The following is an 18,193-nucleotide window of genomic DNA, read 5'->3' as shown; positions in this document are numbered from 1 at the left end:
GACAACCTTATTGTAATGAGATAAACGGTAATTTATTGAAACCTTTCCAAAACAATAGCATGTATATGCAGGAGTAACTGTTTGTTTAAATAGCTGATAGTAGATAAGTGGAATATTTTCTGCCAATACACTGATTCTGGTTCTTAGTAATAAATTGACTCAGACTTAAATGGTCTTTCACATTGTTATGAGATATTTGGTTATTGCAGGGAAGTTTAGGAAGTTTATACAACTCTGCAAGAAATAATATAAGTTTCTTACAAGTAAAGATCTGCAGTATAGAAAAGGAAAGAAGCCCAAACATTTTTTAAACCTTTTATTTATCCAGAAAGGGTTTGATATATTGTTTTGGTGTACATAGGAAGGAAAGGATTTCAAACTGTTCTTTGTGAGTTATTCATTTTTCAGTATGCAGATTTACAGTTTCCGATGTTTCAGCCCCATTCTTACTTCTCTGTTTGTGTGACACTTGAGGTTTTTGGGCCAGTTTCAGTTTGTGCAGCACGTCCTTGGTCAGTTGTTTACTGTACCGGTTGATCTTCCAGTGTCCAGGCATCCATCCCAACAGGAAACGGTGAAAATCTGTCCAGGCAAATGCAAACATCTCCCTCCACTCTTTCTCAAGGGCAGCTAAGTCCACATCTTTTTTCACAGCGAGCTTTAATTCTGTGAAGTACAAGTCCAACAAGCCAGGCACCCTCTTTTCACACTCCTTTTCCTCCATGCAGCTTCCTAAAAAATACACCACATCCTTCATCCCACAGCCGCCCCCGACATACTGAAAGTCTACAGCTGCCACATCCTGTCCCTCCTGAGAAAAACAGAAGTTGGCCAACTTGGCATCTCCGTGAACGATGGTCTTGAAGTGACATTCGTTTAGCATCCGGTCAATGTCGCCGGCTGCTGCTCTCAGCTTGGCGTCGTCCATGGCTTCCAGCTCATCTGGCCGGGTCTCCAGGTGCCAGTAGGTTCCCACAGGCCACAGCCCGTCTGGTTCAACGCCCAGGAAAAGAGCGTGGAAGTGGGCAAGCCAGCGGAGGCAGGCTCTTATCTCCCTGTCGTTCACACTGGTTCTACAGAGGATGAAAAAAAAGGAAAAAAAAACTTTTTGGTCTCTCATTCTTCATTTCTCACTCTCTGTCATCAAAATCATGAAAAACCGAGTGTGCAGTATTATTTTTTTGTTTTGACAACTAGAGGAAGATTTTACCTTCTGTAAATACAAACAATTTTCAGATTTGACAGTTGAAATTGCTCATAATTATTCAAAACTATCTTTAAATTTTACTCTTTATGAACCAAAGGAGATTTAGTATTTCTCCACCACCAAACCAGAGTTCAGGTTAAATTTCTAAAAAGCTCATACCTCCTCTGATCATAACCTGCCACATCCAGATCCTCCAGCAGGATCAGCATCTCGTCTCCATGGGAACAGGCAGCCAGGCAGGCAGGGATGCGACAGCTCGGATTGGTGGAGTAGTTTTGGTACCAGTGTGTCTCCACCTGATAAGACTTCACTTTACGTTTGTGGGACCGATCTGTGTTCCAGCCTCCCGGGTGCTCAGCCTCTCCTGGAAACTTGATGTGCTTGGCGACCACAGAGGGTCTGTCGCCGCCCTCCAGGTGCAGCCTGACTATCTCACCATAGCCGCTCCACAGGGTCTGGATCTTTGCACCAACACGCAGGGATGAGGCACCACATGCCTGCAAGACCAAATCCTCATAGTCCTGGTTCATTTCACAAGCCAGTGCTGGGATCATGAAGTTGGAGAAAAGGCTGAGAGTGACTTCCTCCCTACAAGCAAGTTTAAATTATAGCAACTTTATTCATATAGAAATCAAAATAAGTTCTTTGGTGTGAGAGGAACAATTCAAATAATCAGGTAACTCAGGTAAAATCTAATTCACTGGCTCAGTCTTATTGTAGATAACCTTGCTCTCACTATTTTTAGTCACTTACGTTTAAGCTCCTTTCTCTCTCATCCACACATAAGATGTATTTATGTCTAATAAACAGTATGAAATCCATTCAAACACGTCGACAATGACTGAAAGTGCAGCATGTTACCATTCGCTTCGTTCAGTCTCAAAATGACAAAACAGGAAATGTTCTCTGCTGTGTGGTGTTTAAAGAGGCAGACATGAAATAAAGTAAGTCACATACTCACCACTGCATCCTGTTGGACCGGAGTGCACAAGCAACCTTTATTAAATATTCACTGCTCAAGTTCGTTCCATTTATTTATTTATTTATTTATTTATTTATTTAGGAGGGGCGGTGTTTTAGTGACATTTAAATTTAAATTCTAAAGAGCTGCCCATTAATCCACTTAGAAATAATAGAAAAGGGTAGATCAGAGATAGCTCTCTGAACAGTAATGGGAAGTGTGTAAATATAAACTTCAAAAATTTAATCTGGCTTGGCAACAATATAAAAAAAAGCTGATTGTACTGCTTTATTATTGTATGATGTAAATTTTAATAACCTGACAGCATGGAATTAAAAACAGCACACAGATATAGCTTCATATATATTTCTCTAGAGGCAAATAGTAACACTGAGCAATGGGCACCAGAAACGAACTATGTCTCATACTCTCAATCCCAGTCCAGACTCCTTTGGCCTTTAATTTCCAGATGGTGGAATAAGATCTTGAATCCTGACAGAGCAGAGACTTACCTCTCTGTCTTCAAGAGGCTACTGAAAACTCATCACTCCCCAAAACATCTCCTCTGTTAAAAACTCTAACATGTCTATGTAGCACATCTAATGTTCAGACACTGTCCTTTTAATTACACCAAGACCTTCTGTGAGTTACTTTGAATAAAAGAAGCTGACAGATGAGTGAATGTAATTGTAAATGAGGAGAAAATGCTATCTTTTCACCAAAAGGGAAACATTTTAGAATCTATACAGATTCCGGTCAACAGTATCAAAATTAATAATAGAAAACAAAATATAAACAGACCTCTCAAAACTGTAAATTGAAAAGCTGCCTCAAATGTCCCTCTTTACCTTCTTTACTGTCTTTAATGGAGATCCAGCTCAGGGTGGGAATGAATATGAGGTGGAGGAGGGAGAAAGAAAAATTTTTTTGGGGGTTAAAATTTTGTTCTTTGAGTTCTTATTATTGATATATACATTTAGCTGCTTTGAGGTGTGCAGCATGTTTTTTTTTTATTCCAGAGTCACAAAACAGAGAAGGTAAACAAAGTCTGCAGCATTTTGAATAACCTTTATCGACTACAGCAAGTCGGGTGCATTCAAGTGAAGCATAAGGGGGGTAATTAAGTGGTGTATCTTTTCGAATTAAAATGAAAGTGTTTCATAAAAAGTTATTATTTTATTCTTTTTGATTATTTATTGAATAATATAACTTTTAAAAAGAAATCCGAACAATTTGTGTATATTTTCAATAATTTTCTTGTTTCAAAACCTGAACTACCCCCCCTCCGCTAACAGGCCGTGATGGTACGGTCCAGATGATAGGTCCTCCTGTGGGAGCTCGTTTAGCGGAGCACAAGCTGCCTGTCAGAGCTTCAGAAAGGAGCCTTTTAGTCAACAATTCCACCTTTTATTCCCGCGCTTATACTCCAATTTTAAACTTTTAACCACCAACATGTCTGCTCCGAAGAAGGGAGACTTGTCCTCAAGCGAAAAGGAGTTGTTTGAGGTTATAACAGCAGGTAAGCCTCCTCGGCTAACGCTAATCCCCGTGGAAACCATGCAGCAGTTAGCTTGTGGGAGCTTCCAGGATAAGTTAACGACACAGATAACACAGAACAATGTCAGTGTCATATATTTGCTGCCATTCAACTGCTTTGTTAAAGTATATATCACGAGTTTTTATCGGTTGGTCGGATGGAGAGGTTTGGTAGCAGCTAACGTCATCTAACAGCTTAGCTCTGATAGCTAACTGTTTTCATGTTCCCACCTGAACTTCCAGGATGAAATGAACCTGCACAACTGTTTGATTTGTAGATTTGTAAAAGTATGCATAATTTAACAGGTGCTTTATAAGAGGTAAAGCAAACACAGTCATTACATACAAAATCTCAGTGCAAAGAGATGGTTGTACTGTTGAGAGTTTCACTGACTGCTGGTTAAGGTTGGTGTTGTTTATGCTTTGTTCATATTCAGTTTTGTGCTTTTAGGAAATGTTCAAGAGGCTTCAAGGCTCCTGGGCTGTAAGGATGTGCGTGTCAACTGTCTGGATGAGGTAACTGAACATTTCTGACTGCTTATCTGTCTTCAAACTTTATCTGGCTAAAAATTGTATTTGCGAAGGTCACAAATGTCTTAAAAAATAAAGAGAGTGTCATGAACACATTGCGGACACACTGGAGCTTCTTTCACTCCAGATACTTCAATGCATGTCCTGACAGATGACAGCTTTTGTGAAAGACAAGACATGAAAAGATGTTTCAGCAGATCCTCTTCCATTGTTCAGTGACATATGTGCTGGACAAGAGGACTCCAGAGTCTCCTCACTGAGGGGCTTTGAAGGACGTCCTTCATGTCCTTCCATCTTTCTGTCAATGTTGTGTCCAGCTGTCAAAATCAGCTGCTTTAGACAGACATAATACTAAATAAAGGAAGCATTGTTAGTCCTTTCAGTCCTTTCTCAATGTGCAAGATTATATAAAATGTACTGGTATAAGTGCTGAGCGTCTGTGAAGGGCTATAATATGACAGACCTAAATCATTAAGATAATTAAGAACAAGTTAAATGACCTTTAAATCTATGGAGCATTAAATAATTGTAGAAATTATTTAATTGCTTCTTTCCACTGACTTTAATTTATTCCTGTTAAGCCATAGAACCTGGAAAAAAAGATTTTTTTTTAACTGTTAGTCAAACTGTACAGTTAAAGAAGCTGCCTTGAGCTTCGGGAAATAATAATGGGAAGTTGTTGTTATTTTCTGTTTTATAAGCCTTTTATTTGCTGAATTAATTTTTGTTAAGGCGACTGAATATATTTGACAGAGAAGAAAACCACATTAAAAGCATCATATATTTGTGGTCTTGTGTTCATTATTTAAGTGTATTTGGACTTTATTTTTGTAGTAATCACTGTGTTCTGAAGGAAGAAGTAAAAAAGTGAAGGTCCACGTAAAGTACACAGCATCTGTAAGTGTTCTTGCTTTGTCCACAGTACGGGATGACTCCTCTCATGCACGCTGCTTATAAAGGTAAGGCCGACATGTGCAAGTTGCTGCTGCAGCATGGAGCGGATGTGAACTGCAACGAACATGAGCACGGATACACGGCGCTGATGTTTGCTGGTCTGTCAGGTGTGTTGTCAGATTAAAAAAAAGTGTCATCTCTTTCGTCCTGGGAAGTCTCTCCCTCCCTGTCTGTAACTTGTCTTCCTCTGTGCCTACAGGGAAGACTGATATCACATGGATGATGTTGGACGCCGGGGCGGAAACAGATGTGGTGAACTCTGTCGGAAGGACAGCCGCACAAATGGCTGCCTTTGTTGGTAAGTTTGCATGTGATGTGTCCTGACCTTTTCTTTCTTTTTTGGAAACATGTTTTTAAACTTCCTGTTCATGGTCTTTAAACTTGACTTCATTTAGATCCTTCAAAAACTTATTTTGTGCTCTTCCACTAAGCCAGCTGGCATCTTGAAGCTTGAGTTCACAGTGACACACACTGTTGGTCTGCTGTTACAGTAAAATAGCTCAGTCTAAACACAAACATGTGACGGATCGTACTTTCATTTTTTCCTCCTCAGGGCAACACGACTGTGTCACAGTGATCAACAACTTCTTCTCACGTGCCAGACTGGACTACTACACCAAGCCCCAGGGCCTGGAGAAGGAGCCCAAGCTGCCACCAAAACTAGCTGGACCCCTTCACAAGGTCATCATGAGCACCAACCTGAACCCTGTCAAGGTGGGACTGCTGGATAGGGACTGTGTTTTCACATTAAAGTTCAAGTTCTCAACTCTGTACAACCCTCTTGCAACCATTCTCTAATATTTATCCTTCAATCTCTCATTTCCCCCTTCTCTTTTATCGGAAATAATATTATAACGGTGGAGTAGTGGTTAGTGCTGTCACCCCACAACAAGAAGGTCGCAGGTTTGATTCCAGGTGTGGGCTGATCATGGTTAGGTGGTTAATTGGTGATAAGTGATGGGCTGGGCTACAGTATATATACGGTATAGCGACCCCCAACTTAGACTTGGACCGGACCAGACCAGAGACCCCTTTGGAGACCGGACCCCCCAAAGATTAGACCGGAGTAGAACCTCCAAAAGGTCGGATCAGTTCAGACTAGACTAGAGACTAGACTGCCCCCCCCCCCCCCCCCCGAGTCAAACGAGAGTCAATCTACATCTACATCAGTGTTTACTATGAAAATGTGACATGTTTAAAGCTGGAGTTTTAAACTTCGCTGTGCTCTCCAGATGGTGATGCTGGTGAACGAGAACCCCCTCCTGGCAGAGGTGGAGGCTCTGGGAAAATGCCGCCGGGTGATGGAGCTCATCTGTGAGAAGTGCATCAAGCAGCAGGACATGAACGAAGTGCTGGCCATGAAGATGCACTACATCAGCTGCTTGCTGGGAAAGTGTGCTTCCTTTCTCAAGGACCGTGAAGACAAACTGGAGGGACTCATCAAGAGGTGAAGAAAGTAGTTTCCAGATTAGTGACAGAGAGACACTGTTGGAGAAAGTGAACAGTCTGAACAGATTTTATGTCAGTAGGAAGTAGAATGGGTAGTTTTAAAGGTTTTCTTATTAACGTGAGCCTTCAGCTCTACACTTGTGACGCTTATCTGGTTTTAAAAAGCCACTTGATTGATCCCTTGTGATTCACGCTCACTTCAACCCACACTAAATGTTTTATTGCTACTACATTTATGTACTAATGTTTTAGTCAGACTGACAGCTCATAGTTAATGTGTGAGAGGGAGACAGTTAATTCATTCATTCATTCATCTCCTGCTTTATGCTCCTTTTTTCTCTAATTTCTTATCGTAGCTGTATCTGCTGCGTAGTTTTTTATTCTGATATGTGTAAAGTGATGTGTATTTCCACCAGGAAATGTTCCCTAAAATGGCCTTCCTGTCTCCTGCAGTTTGCTGAAGGGTCGGGACAGCGACGGTTTCCCTGTTTTTCAGGAGAAGTTCATCAGAGAGTGCATCCGCAAGTTCCCTTACTGCGACGCCACCCTGCTGCAGCAGCTGGTGCGGAGTATCGCTCCCGTTGAGATTGTGAGTCTGGATGACTGATTATTAATGTCCCACTGTGTTGTGTTTTGTTTTGTTTTTATTTATTACAGCAAAGGTTTTTTGGAATAAAAATAGAATTGCAGCCCTTCAGATGAAGATTTAAGGTTTTATCGGTGTTGTGCTATATTGATGTGATTGGTTCAGGTTTTTTTTTTTTTTATTCTCATTCATCACAGGGCAACGACCCCACGGCGTTGTCAGTCCTGACTCAGGCCGTCACAGGTCAGGTCGGATTCATGGACGCAGAGTTTTGCACCTCCTGTGGAGAGAAAGGAGCCGAGAAGAGATGTTCCATCTGTAAGATGGTGAGTCGTGTCCATGTGCAACTCCAAATTTGACTCTATATTGTTCTTGGGTTTTGATCCTTTAGCAGAAAAAAGACTTTTCCTTATAAAAAATTGTCAACCTGCAGTTTTTAACCTTTATATACTAGATACAGGATTGTATTTCCATATTATAAACAGACATAAAAAAACTGTAATATAATGTCTGGGCTGAATTGATTTCTCACGATTAAACTTTTTTATGACGAATAAAATCCCATTCTGGCCTCACCTGTTTATCACTTCTTGTGTGTTTGAATAAAGTGAACTTTGTTTTGTTCACCAGGTGATCTACTGTGACCAAGCCTGCCAGAAGATGCACTGGTTCACCCACAAGAAAGTCTGTAAGAAGCTCCAAGAGCAGAGAGAGCAGCAGGAGGCAGAATCGGCCAGGCTGAGGATGCAGCAGAGTAACGGTAAAGACAAACAGGGAGGTCACTGAAGAGCAGCTTAGTCTGCAGAAGTTACACAATCTGACACAATTACTGCATATTAGTATAACTTAGAAACATAAGAAGCACACAAATTGAATCAGTTGATCTAATTGGCTCCTAATGGATGAAGGTCTGTATCAGAGTTGTCTGGTTTTAACATTACAAACCTCTTCATTTGTGTGGCAGGATTTAAACAAACAGGATAAGCAGATTCTGGTTTTTCTATTTAATCTTATGTTTTAAGTTTCCCCATAACAGATCAAACTCATCTGGACTCGTATTGGATCAGTACAGACGCCTTTCTTTAAATACAACATTTGCAGAATTTGAACATGATGATCGCTAACCACGACCTAAAGTATCTTGCTGAGCACATTACTCTCAATATAAAAGCTCTCAACAAAATATTATGCTTGTATTGATTTCAGAGGAGAGTGAAGCAGTGCAGGAGGCCTCAGACTCCCTACAGGAGCTCTCAGTGGAGACCAGCAGCCAAGCGGCTCCGTCAGAAACCACAAACGCACCTCCCATCCCAGCTGCCGACAACTAAGGAAGCATGGCGCCTTCTGCACACCACATCCATACTCCACTGACACAGAGAGCAAACGGGACACGAGACTGAAAGCCAGGCAAGGACTACAGAGAGAGGAGCTGGTATTTATTACAGATCTGAGACTGTCACTAAGGCGGGACAACACAAACGCATCAGAAGAAGGTTTGTGCAACAGCAGCCATCTTGTTCTCCGTTTTGTTTTTTGTTTTTTGTTTTTTTTTCTTGTTGAGATTGTCGATTGTTAATGTGAGCGCTGTGTAGACTGCTGTGTTTGTGGTAGATGACATCTGAAGAACTTAGGGCTGATATGTGAAGAGCTAATGGTTCACATCCACCATGGATGTGATCTGCCTTAAGAACCCGTAGCAACCTGCGTGGCAAAGAAGTGACTGTAACCAAACGGTGTCATTGTTTGTTTGCGTTCTACTTCATTTGTTATTGAGACGTAAGTGTGGTTTTGTACTGAAAACCTCAATGTAGTCGGAGTGGATTGCCGGGCTGCACAATAATGACCAAAAATGTATGTTTTTAAAATATAAACGACATAAACATTTTTTTCGTGTTGATGTTAACGCTCAGGATTTCCGAACTGTAACGGAATGAAAGTTGTTTTGTTTTCTTGTGTTTTCTTTCCTCACCACAAAACGCTACATTGTTTGCCGACCAAGTTTTTGTTGTACGCAGCACAAGAGCCATCATGTTGGGGTAAAGAAAGCAAAAGAAATCTTTTCATTCGTAAAGCAGTCTGAATGGACAGAGAGCCTGAAGGTAAACAACATGTCTGATGAGGTTTTGTTTTCCCCCAATTATCTAAAAACTTGATCTTAATCGTGTTAAATAAAAAAAATCTTAACTATTCCTTCCAGTAGATTCTGATTTTTTTCTGTTAATCTAAGTCTAACTGTGGGGAAACATCTTGTTGATCCTCCATGAGATGAAGACGTTTCTGGGTCCAAACCCCAGAACTGTGGACTTGTCTGGTTGTGGATTCTTGATTCACGTCTAACCTAAGAGGCTTCTTCCTTTCTGACTGGCTGGAGAGGAAACCCAGGTGTTCATCCTTTACAGATCTTTTTGTTGTGAATGACCATCAGAGTCTGCCCTCGACTGAGCAGCTCGTCTTTACAGGCAACTTTACATTTGTGCAAAATAATGCATCGTCCAGTTGTAACATCATGACCAGTGACACTGACATTTTTGACACTTCCACTTCCTCTTAGCCACAAACACCTGTAACAGATCTGATGTTGTGCGGTCAAACAGCAGTTCAGGGAACGACAGCTGAGACTTTTAAACATGAAAAGAAACCAGCTTCACCTTGTTGTTGTTGTTGTTGTTCAGTCACAGCTTCCTCAGAAAGTGAAATCATGATAAGTCGGGGACACAGGTGAGTTTTCTGTGAAACCAAAGTTTCAACATGAAGCCAACAAATAGCAGATGATGTTGTATTTCACAGCAGCTGCTGCGATAGGAAGAATGAAAAAGTACATCCTGGTGATGCTGAGTTGGTAAACATCAGTGTCCCTTCTCATCTTCCCCTCCTCCATCACTGTCTGGATCTCCAGCCTGGTGTCAGGAAACTGCTTTTGTGATTGAAATCAAATAATAATTCACCAAATTTTTTTTTTTTTTTTTTTTTTTTTTGATTGTTGGATAGGTTGGGCGTTCTCATCTCTGAGTTTGTCAGAGATTAGATGTAATGTTTGACTGTTGGTCTGCAGGGCAGGTGGAAGACCAGCAGAGGGGGGTGTTTCACCACATTTCAGCAGGAAACCAGGTCAGGAGGTAAAAGTTGTCTTCATTAAAACCCAAAGGTTTCTTTCTACGTTACGTTAGCTCTCTATATAATTAGATTTCTTTTTCTGAGTCTAGTTTTAAAACCTTTATCATTTAATCAAATATGTTCCATTTATTGTTTGTTATTACCGTCTTATCATTATTCCCTCAGGGGAACTGTGAGGCTGCAAGCAGAAGTTATTTTCATCATCATTAGCTCGGACTAATTCTCCTCATTAATAATCGGCTGTGTATGTGTATGGAAGGAATGAAAGCTTCTTTTGTTGTCTAACAAAACAAACAAAATTAAATAAAAGAGATGGTGAATTTAGAATCTGGAAAAAGAAGCAGATGTTTCCATTTTACAGGCTGCCAGTGAGTTTCTATCATTGTTGCAGGAAAATCCTGTGTAATTTATCTAAATTCTAGAGATTGAATAAACTTTGAGTTCCTGTTGCTTTGTGTCCTCGGAGGAGCTGCTGTGGACGGTGAAGGTCAGCAGGCCTACAGCGGCTCAATCAGGCCGTGTGTTTCAATGGAGTATCAATGATTGTCACTGAACTGACTGGGACTTTGTTTCCCTGTGACAGAGCCATTAACCCGGCCACCTTTCATTTCCCATGAGGTTTTTGGGCAGTGAGGGCACAAAAGCCAGGAGGGGGAGGGCGGGTGGGTCAGCTATCATATTCACCTCTCAGCATCCATTTAACCGGCTCTCATAAGAAGCTCAGAGGGGCGTCGGAGTGTAAATAGCTTCCTGAAAAAAGTGGGATAGTCCTTTATTCTCTCTCGGAAGTGAACTGAATGAGGCCGAGGTGTTGCTGTTTGAGGAAAAACAAAAGATCTGTCACTCTGCAGAGCTGAAAGAGTCGGCAGGTTTGTTTGTCTGCTTTTTTTTTTCCGTTTATTCACCTTTATATCAGTTTACGCTGTGCTGTGTTCCCTCACAGATGAGTCCCCCTGTCCCCCATGCATCTTTTCTTCAGGTACCTTCACATCTGGACCACCTCTGGCACACAACAGCAGCCCCAGACCTGGAAGTATACGAGCCGGATTCAGGCCAAGGACTCGACCATGGCTTCAGTCTAAAAACTCCCTCCTGTAGCATAAAAAAAGATTTATCATGTAGAAGTCTGAAAATACAAACAGGTATCTAAGCTAACGGGCTCAGTGGGGGTTTCGTCAGCCTGTTGCATTTTTTTCCTCCACTGATGATTTGGCTGATAACCTTCCACTCAAAAGACTCGACCTCTGGCTTTCATTCCTCTCTCCATCCTGAAAAACTGCTGGTGTGATAATAAAACAGACAAGTGATCCACGTATCAGCTTTCACTCACATGAGCAACAATTAGTGTCTCTGCACGACGCCTCTTTTCAAATCAGTAAGACAAGCCCGGCCTGAATGTTCCCCACAAAAGTAATTACACCTCTCCTTGTTTTGTGCGTTCGCCGCACAAAGACTCCAGTTAGTCTGGGCCCTTGAATCTTCAGATGTGTAACTGACAGGGATTGAGAGGCAGGCAGACGGAGGAAGACAAGGACAGACAGCAAATTACACACAGACGATATCAGCTTTCACTCCCGAATTAATCGTGCGGCCGAGAAGGGCAAGTTCCAACGTGGAGAACATCTGAGGCGAGGAACTAAGCAGGAGGTAAAATATGAGTGTGTGTCTTAAATCATCAGCTGTGTGCACGTGTGATTAATGCTACTGCAGGAAGGTAGAGAGAAATGAGCAGCTGCAGACCGAATCAGGCTCCAACACACCGGACAAGACAGCAGATGTCAAAGAGTTCAGCCGAAAATGTGTTTGTAAGAGAGGACTGCATCATTTTTTCATCCTCTGATCGTTTTGATGTGCGATATTCTTAAGACACAGATTGGATTTCATTCACGTGTTTAAACATCCCTTCTTCTCAGTGACCCTAATGCTCCACAGGCTGAAATATCCCATTAAGTGATTTACCTTCCTCCAGCATTTGTGCTCTGACTTCTGCGGCCCTCTTTTTCGTGTGGCACCTCCATCGGCCTCACGTTTGTGTTGTTTAATCAGATCAACACCATGATGAAGCCTAGTTATGATATATATCCCCTCAGTTATCAGGCCAAATGTTCATCCTCTGGCCTCCCATGTTTCGTCCCATCCTGTAGAAAATCTGCAGCACAGACTCGGAGCCAGCTGCCACATTTAAATATGTTGGATAGTAAAAAAGTCAGATTACGGCTCCATGTTAATTATAATAATCATTCAGAATAAACAAACTCTTTACCTGGTGATATTTACTTTTAGAAAATTACACAGAACTTTGACTTTGCTGATAAGCCAAAACGGCCCGGTGTTGGTTTAACATCCCATAACCTTCAGAACAAAACGCTAAACAGGGAGGCCCCCCAAGGCCACCTTGTTGGCCCCACCTTTGTTTCCTGAACCTCCTACGAGGGTTCCCCAGCAGGATTGTGTAGCTCCAAGTGTCGATCACATCACCTTTGTTTGCTGACAGTCAATTGGCTTCAGATAAATTACCAGTTAATTTATCCGTCAGCCATCTTGATTAAAAAAAAAAAAAAAATCTGATTTACAGGTGGAGTGAACCTGCTCTGTACTCTATCCTGATTGGGTGGTACAGCCTGTCAGTCATGTAGTAGCCACACCCCTTGATGCATTCCCCGTTTACTGGTTTATTTACATTTACTGAGGTAATAATTCAAGGGAGAAGTAGGCCCATTTTTCCATAGACTTCAGTACAGTACACTTTACAATGGTCTTTATATAGAATGCAGGTTAAACTCAGCCTTTATTTCCATCAGCTTCGCTTTAACTCACCATCCAAGAACACAAGAACAAATTTACGTGACACTCCGTATTTACTCTCCACAGCTGCATGAAAACAATCTGGTAACATTTAGATTTTGTTGTTTTTACTAAGCCCTGAAAAAAATGTGTTTTTCTAAAATAAGCTGTTTTCATATGCTGGAAAAAATATTAGCTTTAATGTTTTGTTTTTTTGTTGGTTTTATGAATCCTGGATGAAATAGTCTGTGACACAATCCTTTCTGTCTCATTTAAAATGAAACTGCTGTGTTTAACAAACCCTAATATAGACCAGGTCCAAAACGCAAGATCTTATCTGCACTTCTTAATCTTGGAAAGTTGCCTTTTTTCCACTTATTTCCTTTCTAAAATAATTTTTAAATCACATTTCCTCTGTCCTGCTTCAAGTCAGACAACTGATTCCGAGTTAACACTAATAAAAAGGTTTAAATCGAATCAATCTACAGATTAAAGTGCTGATTGAGTTATATGAAATAAAAAACATGCGGCCGTTGCTGTTATTTGATTTCTGTTTTTTAGTTACTGTGTTCCTATTCATCTTGAAGTCAGACACTGAATTTCTGCATCTTGATGACAGTTAGTGGCTGAAATAAGTCTTGACAGAGTTATATGTTGTTTTTTTACATGTTCATGATGTTAATAAACTAAAACCAACCAGAAAAAAAAAACCAACCAACCTAAAAAAAACAGGCGCTAATGAAGCCGATTACTCAACCACTTAATCCCATCATCATCACCATCATCATCATCATCTTCATCATCATCATCTTCATCATCATCATCATCACCATCATCATCATCATCATCTTCATCATCATCATCACCATCATCATCATCATCATCACCATCATCTTCATTTTCATCATCATCTTCATCATCATCATCATCATCACCATCATCATCATCATCATCACCATCATCATCATCATCATCTTCATCATCATCATCACCATCATCATCATCATCATCATCATCACCATCATCTTCATCACCATCATCTTCATTTTCATCATCATCATCATCATCATCATCTTCATTTTCATCATCATCATCATCACCATCATCATCATCTTCATCATCACCATCATCATCACCATCATCATCATCATCATCATCACCATCATCATCATCATCATCATCATCATCATCTTCATCATCATCATCATCACCATCATCATCATCATCATCACCATCATCATCATCATCATCACCATCATCTTCATTTTCATCATCATCTTCATCATCATCATCATCATCATCATCATCTTCATCTTCATCATCATCACCATCATCATCATCATCTTCATCATCATCATCTTCATCATCATCATCATCACCATCATCATCATCATCATCACCATCATCATCATCATCATCACCATCATCTTCATTTTCATCATCATCTTCATCATCATCATCATCATCATCATCATCTTCATCTTCATCATCATCATCACCATCATCATCATCATCATCATCACCATCATCATCATCATCATCTTCATCATCATCATCACCATCATCATCATCATCATCATCATCACCATCATCTTCATCATCATCATCTTCATCATCATCATCATCACCATCATCATCATCATCATCTTCATCATCATCATCACCATCATCATCATCATCATCACCATCATCTTCATTTTCATCATCATCTTCATCATCATCATCATCATCATCATCATCTTCATCATCATCATCACCATCATCATCATCATCATCACCATCATCATCATCATCATCTTCATCATCATCATCACCATCATCATCATCATCATCATCACCATCATCTTCATCACCATCATCTTCATTTTCATCATCATCATCATCATCATCATCATCATCTTCATTTTCATCATCATCATCATCACCATCATCATCATCATCATCACCATCTTCATCATCATCATCATGGATGGAGGCATCCTCTTCAGCATCCAGGGTGAAGTTGGCGTTTCAAAATAAAAGCAGTGGGCGGGTCCTAAAGATGATGGTGCACCAATCAGAGCGTCCCAGCAGAGACGCACCTGAGCGGCTGCCAGAGCGGGAAGGCGGAGCGGCCGGAGCGGCTATAAAGGAGCGGAACGTCGGCCCGTCCGGCACAGCGCACCCCGCATCGACCCCCACCTGAGCCGGACCGACAGCTCAGCTCACCCCGCCCCCCCCCGGCCACCATGCACCTGAGCGCGCAGGCGTCCTGCCGCTCTCTGGTCTTACTCTGCGTGCTGCTGCGGAGCTGCCAAGCCTTCAAGAACGACGCCACCGAGCTGCTCTTCACGCACGCCAGCGCGCCGGCGCCCGAGCTGCAGAGCAACGTGTCCCTGAACCGCGCACGCACCGGCGGGAGAGGAGCGGCCAGCTCCGCGCAACAGAGAGACGGTGAGTGGGGGAGAGGGTGAGAGGATGAAGGGGTGAGTGGGGGAGAGGGTGAGAGGATGAAGGGGTGAGTGGGGGAGAGGGGGAGAGGATGAAAGGGTGAGTGGGTGAAGGGGTGAGTGGGGGAGAGGGGGAGAGGATGAGAGGGGGAGAGGGGGAGAGGATGAAGGGGTGAGAGGGGGAGAGGGGGAGAGGATGAAGGGGTGAGTGGGGGAGAGGAGGAGAGGATGAGAGGGGGAGAGGATGAAGGGGTGAGAGGGTGAGAAAATGAGAGGATGAAGTTGTGAGTGGGTGAGAGAATGAGAGGATGAGAGGATGAAGGGGTGCAGGATGCTCAGCTGATGGGAGATCAGTTTCTTTGGGGGGTGTTGGCATGATGCATGTCGTCTAAAGCGACGTCGGCTTTACTCAGCAGCACCGAGCTCTTGGTAAAGTTCACTTTTAGGCAACAAATTTCCTCTTCTGATCTTTTCCATCTTCGCGTCAGAGATCTGATGTTGCACCTTTTCATCAGGGCACTTAATCCTGTCATCATTTCCGCTCATTTACACACAAAATTACCCCCCCTCCAAAAAAAAATCCACTTCTGTTTAGCCTAAACTGCAGAAACTCAGCCGTAAAATCCCATAAACTGCAGCAGAGAGACTGTAAACCTGCCACAGAGTCTTGCAGAGACATTACGGAGCTGGAACGTGATAAAACACGGCACATTTCAGAGCATAATCCCCTCTGTGTGATCAGACGGTGTCTCTGCTCCTGTAATCATGACTCCCAGCAGAGACGCTGCTTCTCCTGGCTGGCTGGCGTCCGGGGGGTGGGGGGGGGGGGAGGCTCCGACAGGTTTTGGCAGCCGACCTGGTGTTCTCCCAAACACAGGAAACCTGGGATTGCGGCTCTGAGCTCTCCCAGCAGCCATGAAGAAAGAGAAAGAGATGGAGCCCCAACTTTGTTCATTCATCAAATACTGTCAAAGAGAAAAGGGGCCGTGGGGGGGGGGGGGGTCCACTGAGGTGTATGCAGCTGTATGAATGGACCTGAGCTTGGGTTACAGTGGTGGAGGGGACGGAAAGAGGGAGGGGGAGACGTTTGTAGCCTGCAGACACTTCTGGTTGATGCACAGAAATAATCCCTGGAATAAAGAAAGGACCGGTAGTTCCTCCGCTGAATGGAAAGGTCAGCGGCCTTTGTGCTCCGTCTCTCTGCCACAGGCTGCAAAGAGGCAGTTCTACATAACATACAGGCAGCAATCCGCTATTATCACGGATTATCTTTCTCTCATGATGAAATAAAGACCCTCATTACGTTTGTATCCTTTTTTTTTTTTTTTTGGGTCCTTTTGGGTGTTGAAGATGAAATTGATAAAATTTGTGTTTTTCCACAGAACGAAGCCAAATCGGATGCCGCGAGCTGAGATCCACTAAGTACATCTCTGACGGCCACTGCACCAGCATCAACCCCATCAAGGAGCTGGTCTGTGCCGGCGAGTGTCTCCCGGCTCAGATGCTGCAGAACTGGATCGGCGGCGCCTATGGCAGGAAGTTCTGGGGTCGCCGGAGCGGCAACCAAGACTGGAGGTGCGTCAACGACAAGACCCGCACCCAGCGAATCCAGCTGCAGTGCCAGGACGGCAGCACCAGAACCTACAAGATCACCGTGGTCACCTCCTGCAAGTGCAAGAGGTACTCGAGGCAGCACAACGAGTCGGGCAACAAGTTCGAGGAGCCGGCTGTGTCGCCGCCGCGGCTGCTGCACAAGCACAAGGCCAAGAGCAAGAGGAGGCTGGGGAAGAACCGGCTGAGCGAGAACTGGCATGAACCCGAACCCTGAGAGCCACCACACTTATAGACTCGCTCCGAGACACGACGTCCAGAGCTGTGGAATTATCTCTCAATGAGACCGGGACTTGATCCATGTGAAGCTGGTTCCTCACTATAATGGGGCCTCTGAAGGGGCGTGCTAAAGACTTTTTTCTTGACATTTTAATCCATGAGGTTAAAGATAATGTGAACAGACCTGGGGTGTACAGCCTGCAGAGCTTTGTGGATCCCTGAGATCAAACCCACATTGTCCCAGATGTAGCCAAGTGCATGCTTTCCTCACTTTATTCATTTTATACACAGACGGAGATCTGCCCGTTCAGGCACCAACACCAGTAATCAACCAAACATCTCAACAGATCTTGTGTAAATACTTGTACATATATGAAATTCTTACTTGCCTTTTGAAGTATGGCCATGTGTATAAAATTTTATTATGTAAGATTTATGATGTATGATGTAATATATTTTCTGTGGCAGCATTTAACATGATCGAGTTTGGCTTCGGTGGCGTCAGTTTGTGGGCGAAATCTGGAGAAGCTTCTTCCATCGTTCATTCCTGTAGTAATTTTATACGAAATAAATACAACTGTTTATCACATGCTGTTGTCAGTGGAGAATGGCAAAAGTTTCATCTGCAGGAGGACTCACGTTGAAGCACAAGATCGGTGGTTTTTTAGTTATTAATTGAAAATGACACAGAAACACATTTCAGAGTAATTTTTAGCTGTTTAACAAGTTAAAATGTTCTAGTCTAAAACCAGACTCCCGCGAGACTTGCAATCATTTCCATTTTTCCGCAGCGTGAGACTCTGAAATCACGC

General features: G+C 42.6%; 3 protein-coding genes across 5 annotated transcripts; 2 read left to right on the top strand and 1 right to left on the bottom strand.

The window, feature by feature from the left end:
• Positions 1-329: 329 nt before the first annotated feature.
• On the bottom strand, positions 330-2,092 carry pkdc (protein kinase-like domain containing). Of its 2 annotated transcripts, none has more exons than XM_029505199.1 (3): positions 1,961-2,092; positions 1,367-1,795; positions 330-1,073 (listed from the first exon to the last, which is right to left on the bottom strand). In XM_029505199.1, exons 2-3 carry the CDS (start codon positions 1,759-1,761, stop codon positions 398-400), a joined length of 1,071 nt encoding a protein of 356 aa, XP_029361059.1. In that variant the 5' UTR covers positions 1,762-1,795; positions 1,961-2,092; the 3' UTR covers positions 330-397. The 2 variants fall into 2 exon arrangements, with proteins under 2 accessions (XP_029361059.1, XP_029361060.1); XM_029505200.1 differs by having other exon boundaries at positions 1,367-1,751; positions 1,961-2,075.
• Positions 2,093-3,506: 1,414 nt separating this feature from the next.
• Positions 3,507-9,413, top strand: ankmy2a (ankyrin repeat and MYND domain containing 2a). 2 transcript variants are annotated; one of them, XM_029504929.1, is made up of 10 exons: positions 3,507-3,687; positions 4,156-4,220; positions 5,158-5,296; positions 5,389-5,487; positions 5,743-5,903; positions 6,422-6,636; positions 7,092-7,227; positions 7,422-7,550; positions 7,855-7,978; positions 8,431-9,413. In XM_029504929.1, exons 1-10 carry the CDS (start codon positions 3,621-3,623, stop codon positions 8,550-8,552), a joined length of 1,257 nt encoding a protein of 418 aa, XP_029360789.1. In that variant the 5' UTR covers positions 3,507-3,620; the 3' UTR covers positions 8,553-9,413. The 2 variants fall into 2 exon arrangements, with proteins under 2 accessions (XP_029360789.1, XP_029360788.1); XM_029504928.1 differs by having other exon boundaries at positions 7,855-7,984.
• Positions 9,414-15,292: 5,879 nt separating this feature from the next.
• Positions 15,293-17,970, top strand: sostdc1a (sclerostin domain containing 1a). Its single transcript, XM_029504941.1, has 2 exons — positions 15,293-15,555; positions 16,934-17,970. Exons 1-2 carry the CDS (start codon positions 15,351-15,353, stop codon positions 17,377-17,379), a joined length of 651 nt encoding a protein of 216 aa, XP_029360801.1. The 5' UTR covers positions 15,293-15,350; the 3' UTR covers positions 17,380-17,970.
• The last annotated feature ends 223 nt before the right edge of the window (positions 17,971-18,193 follow it).

Source organism: Echeneis naucrates, chromosome 6 (assembly GCF_900963305.1).
Source record: "Echeneis naucrates chromosome 6, fEcheNa1.1, whole genome shotgun sequence".
Classification (NCBI taxonomy): domain Eukaryota; kingdom Metazoa; phylum Chordata; class Actinopteri; order Carangiformes; family Echeneidae; genus Echeneis; species Echeneis naucrates.
This window is presented reverse-complemented; position numbering and strand designations above follow the sequence as displayed.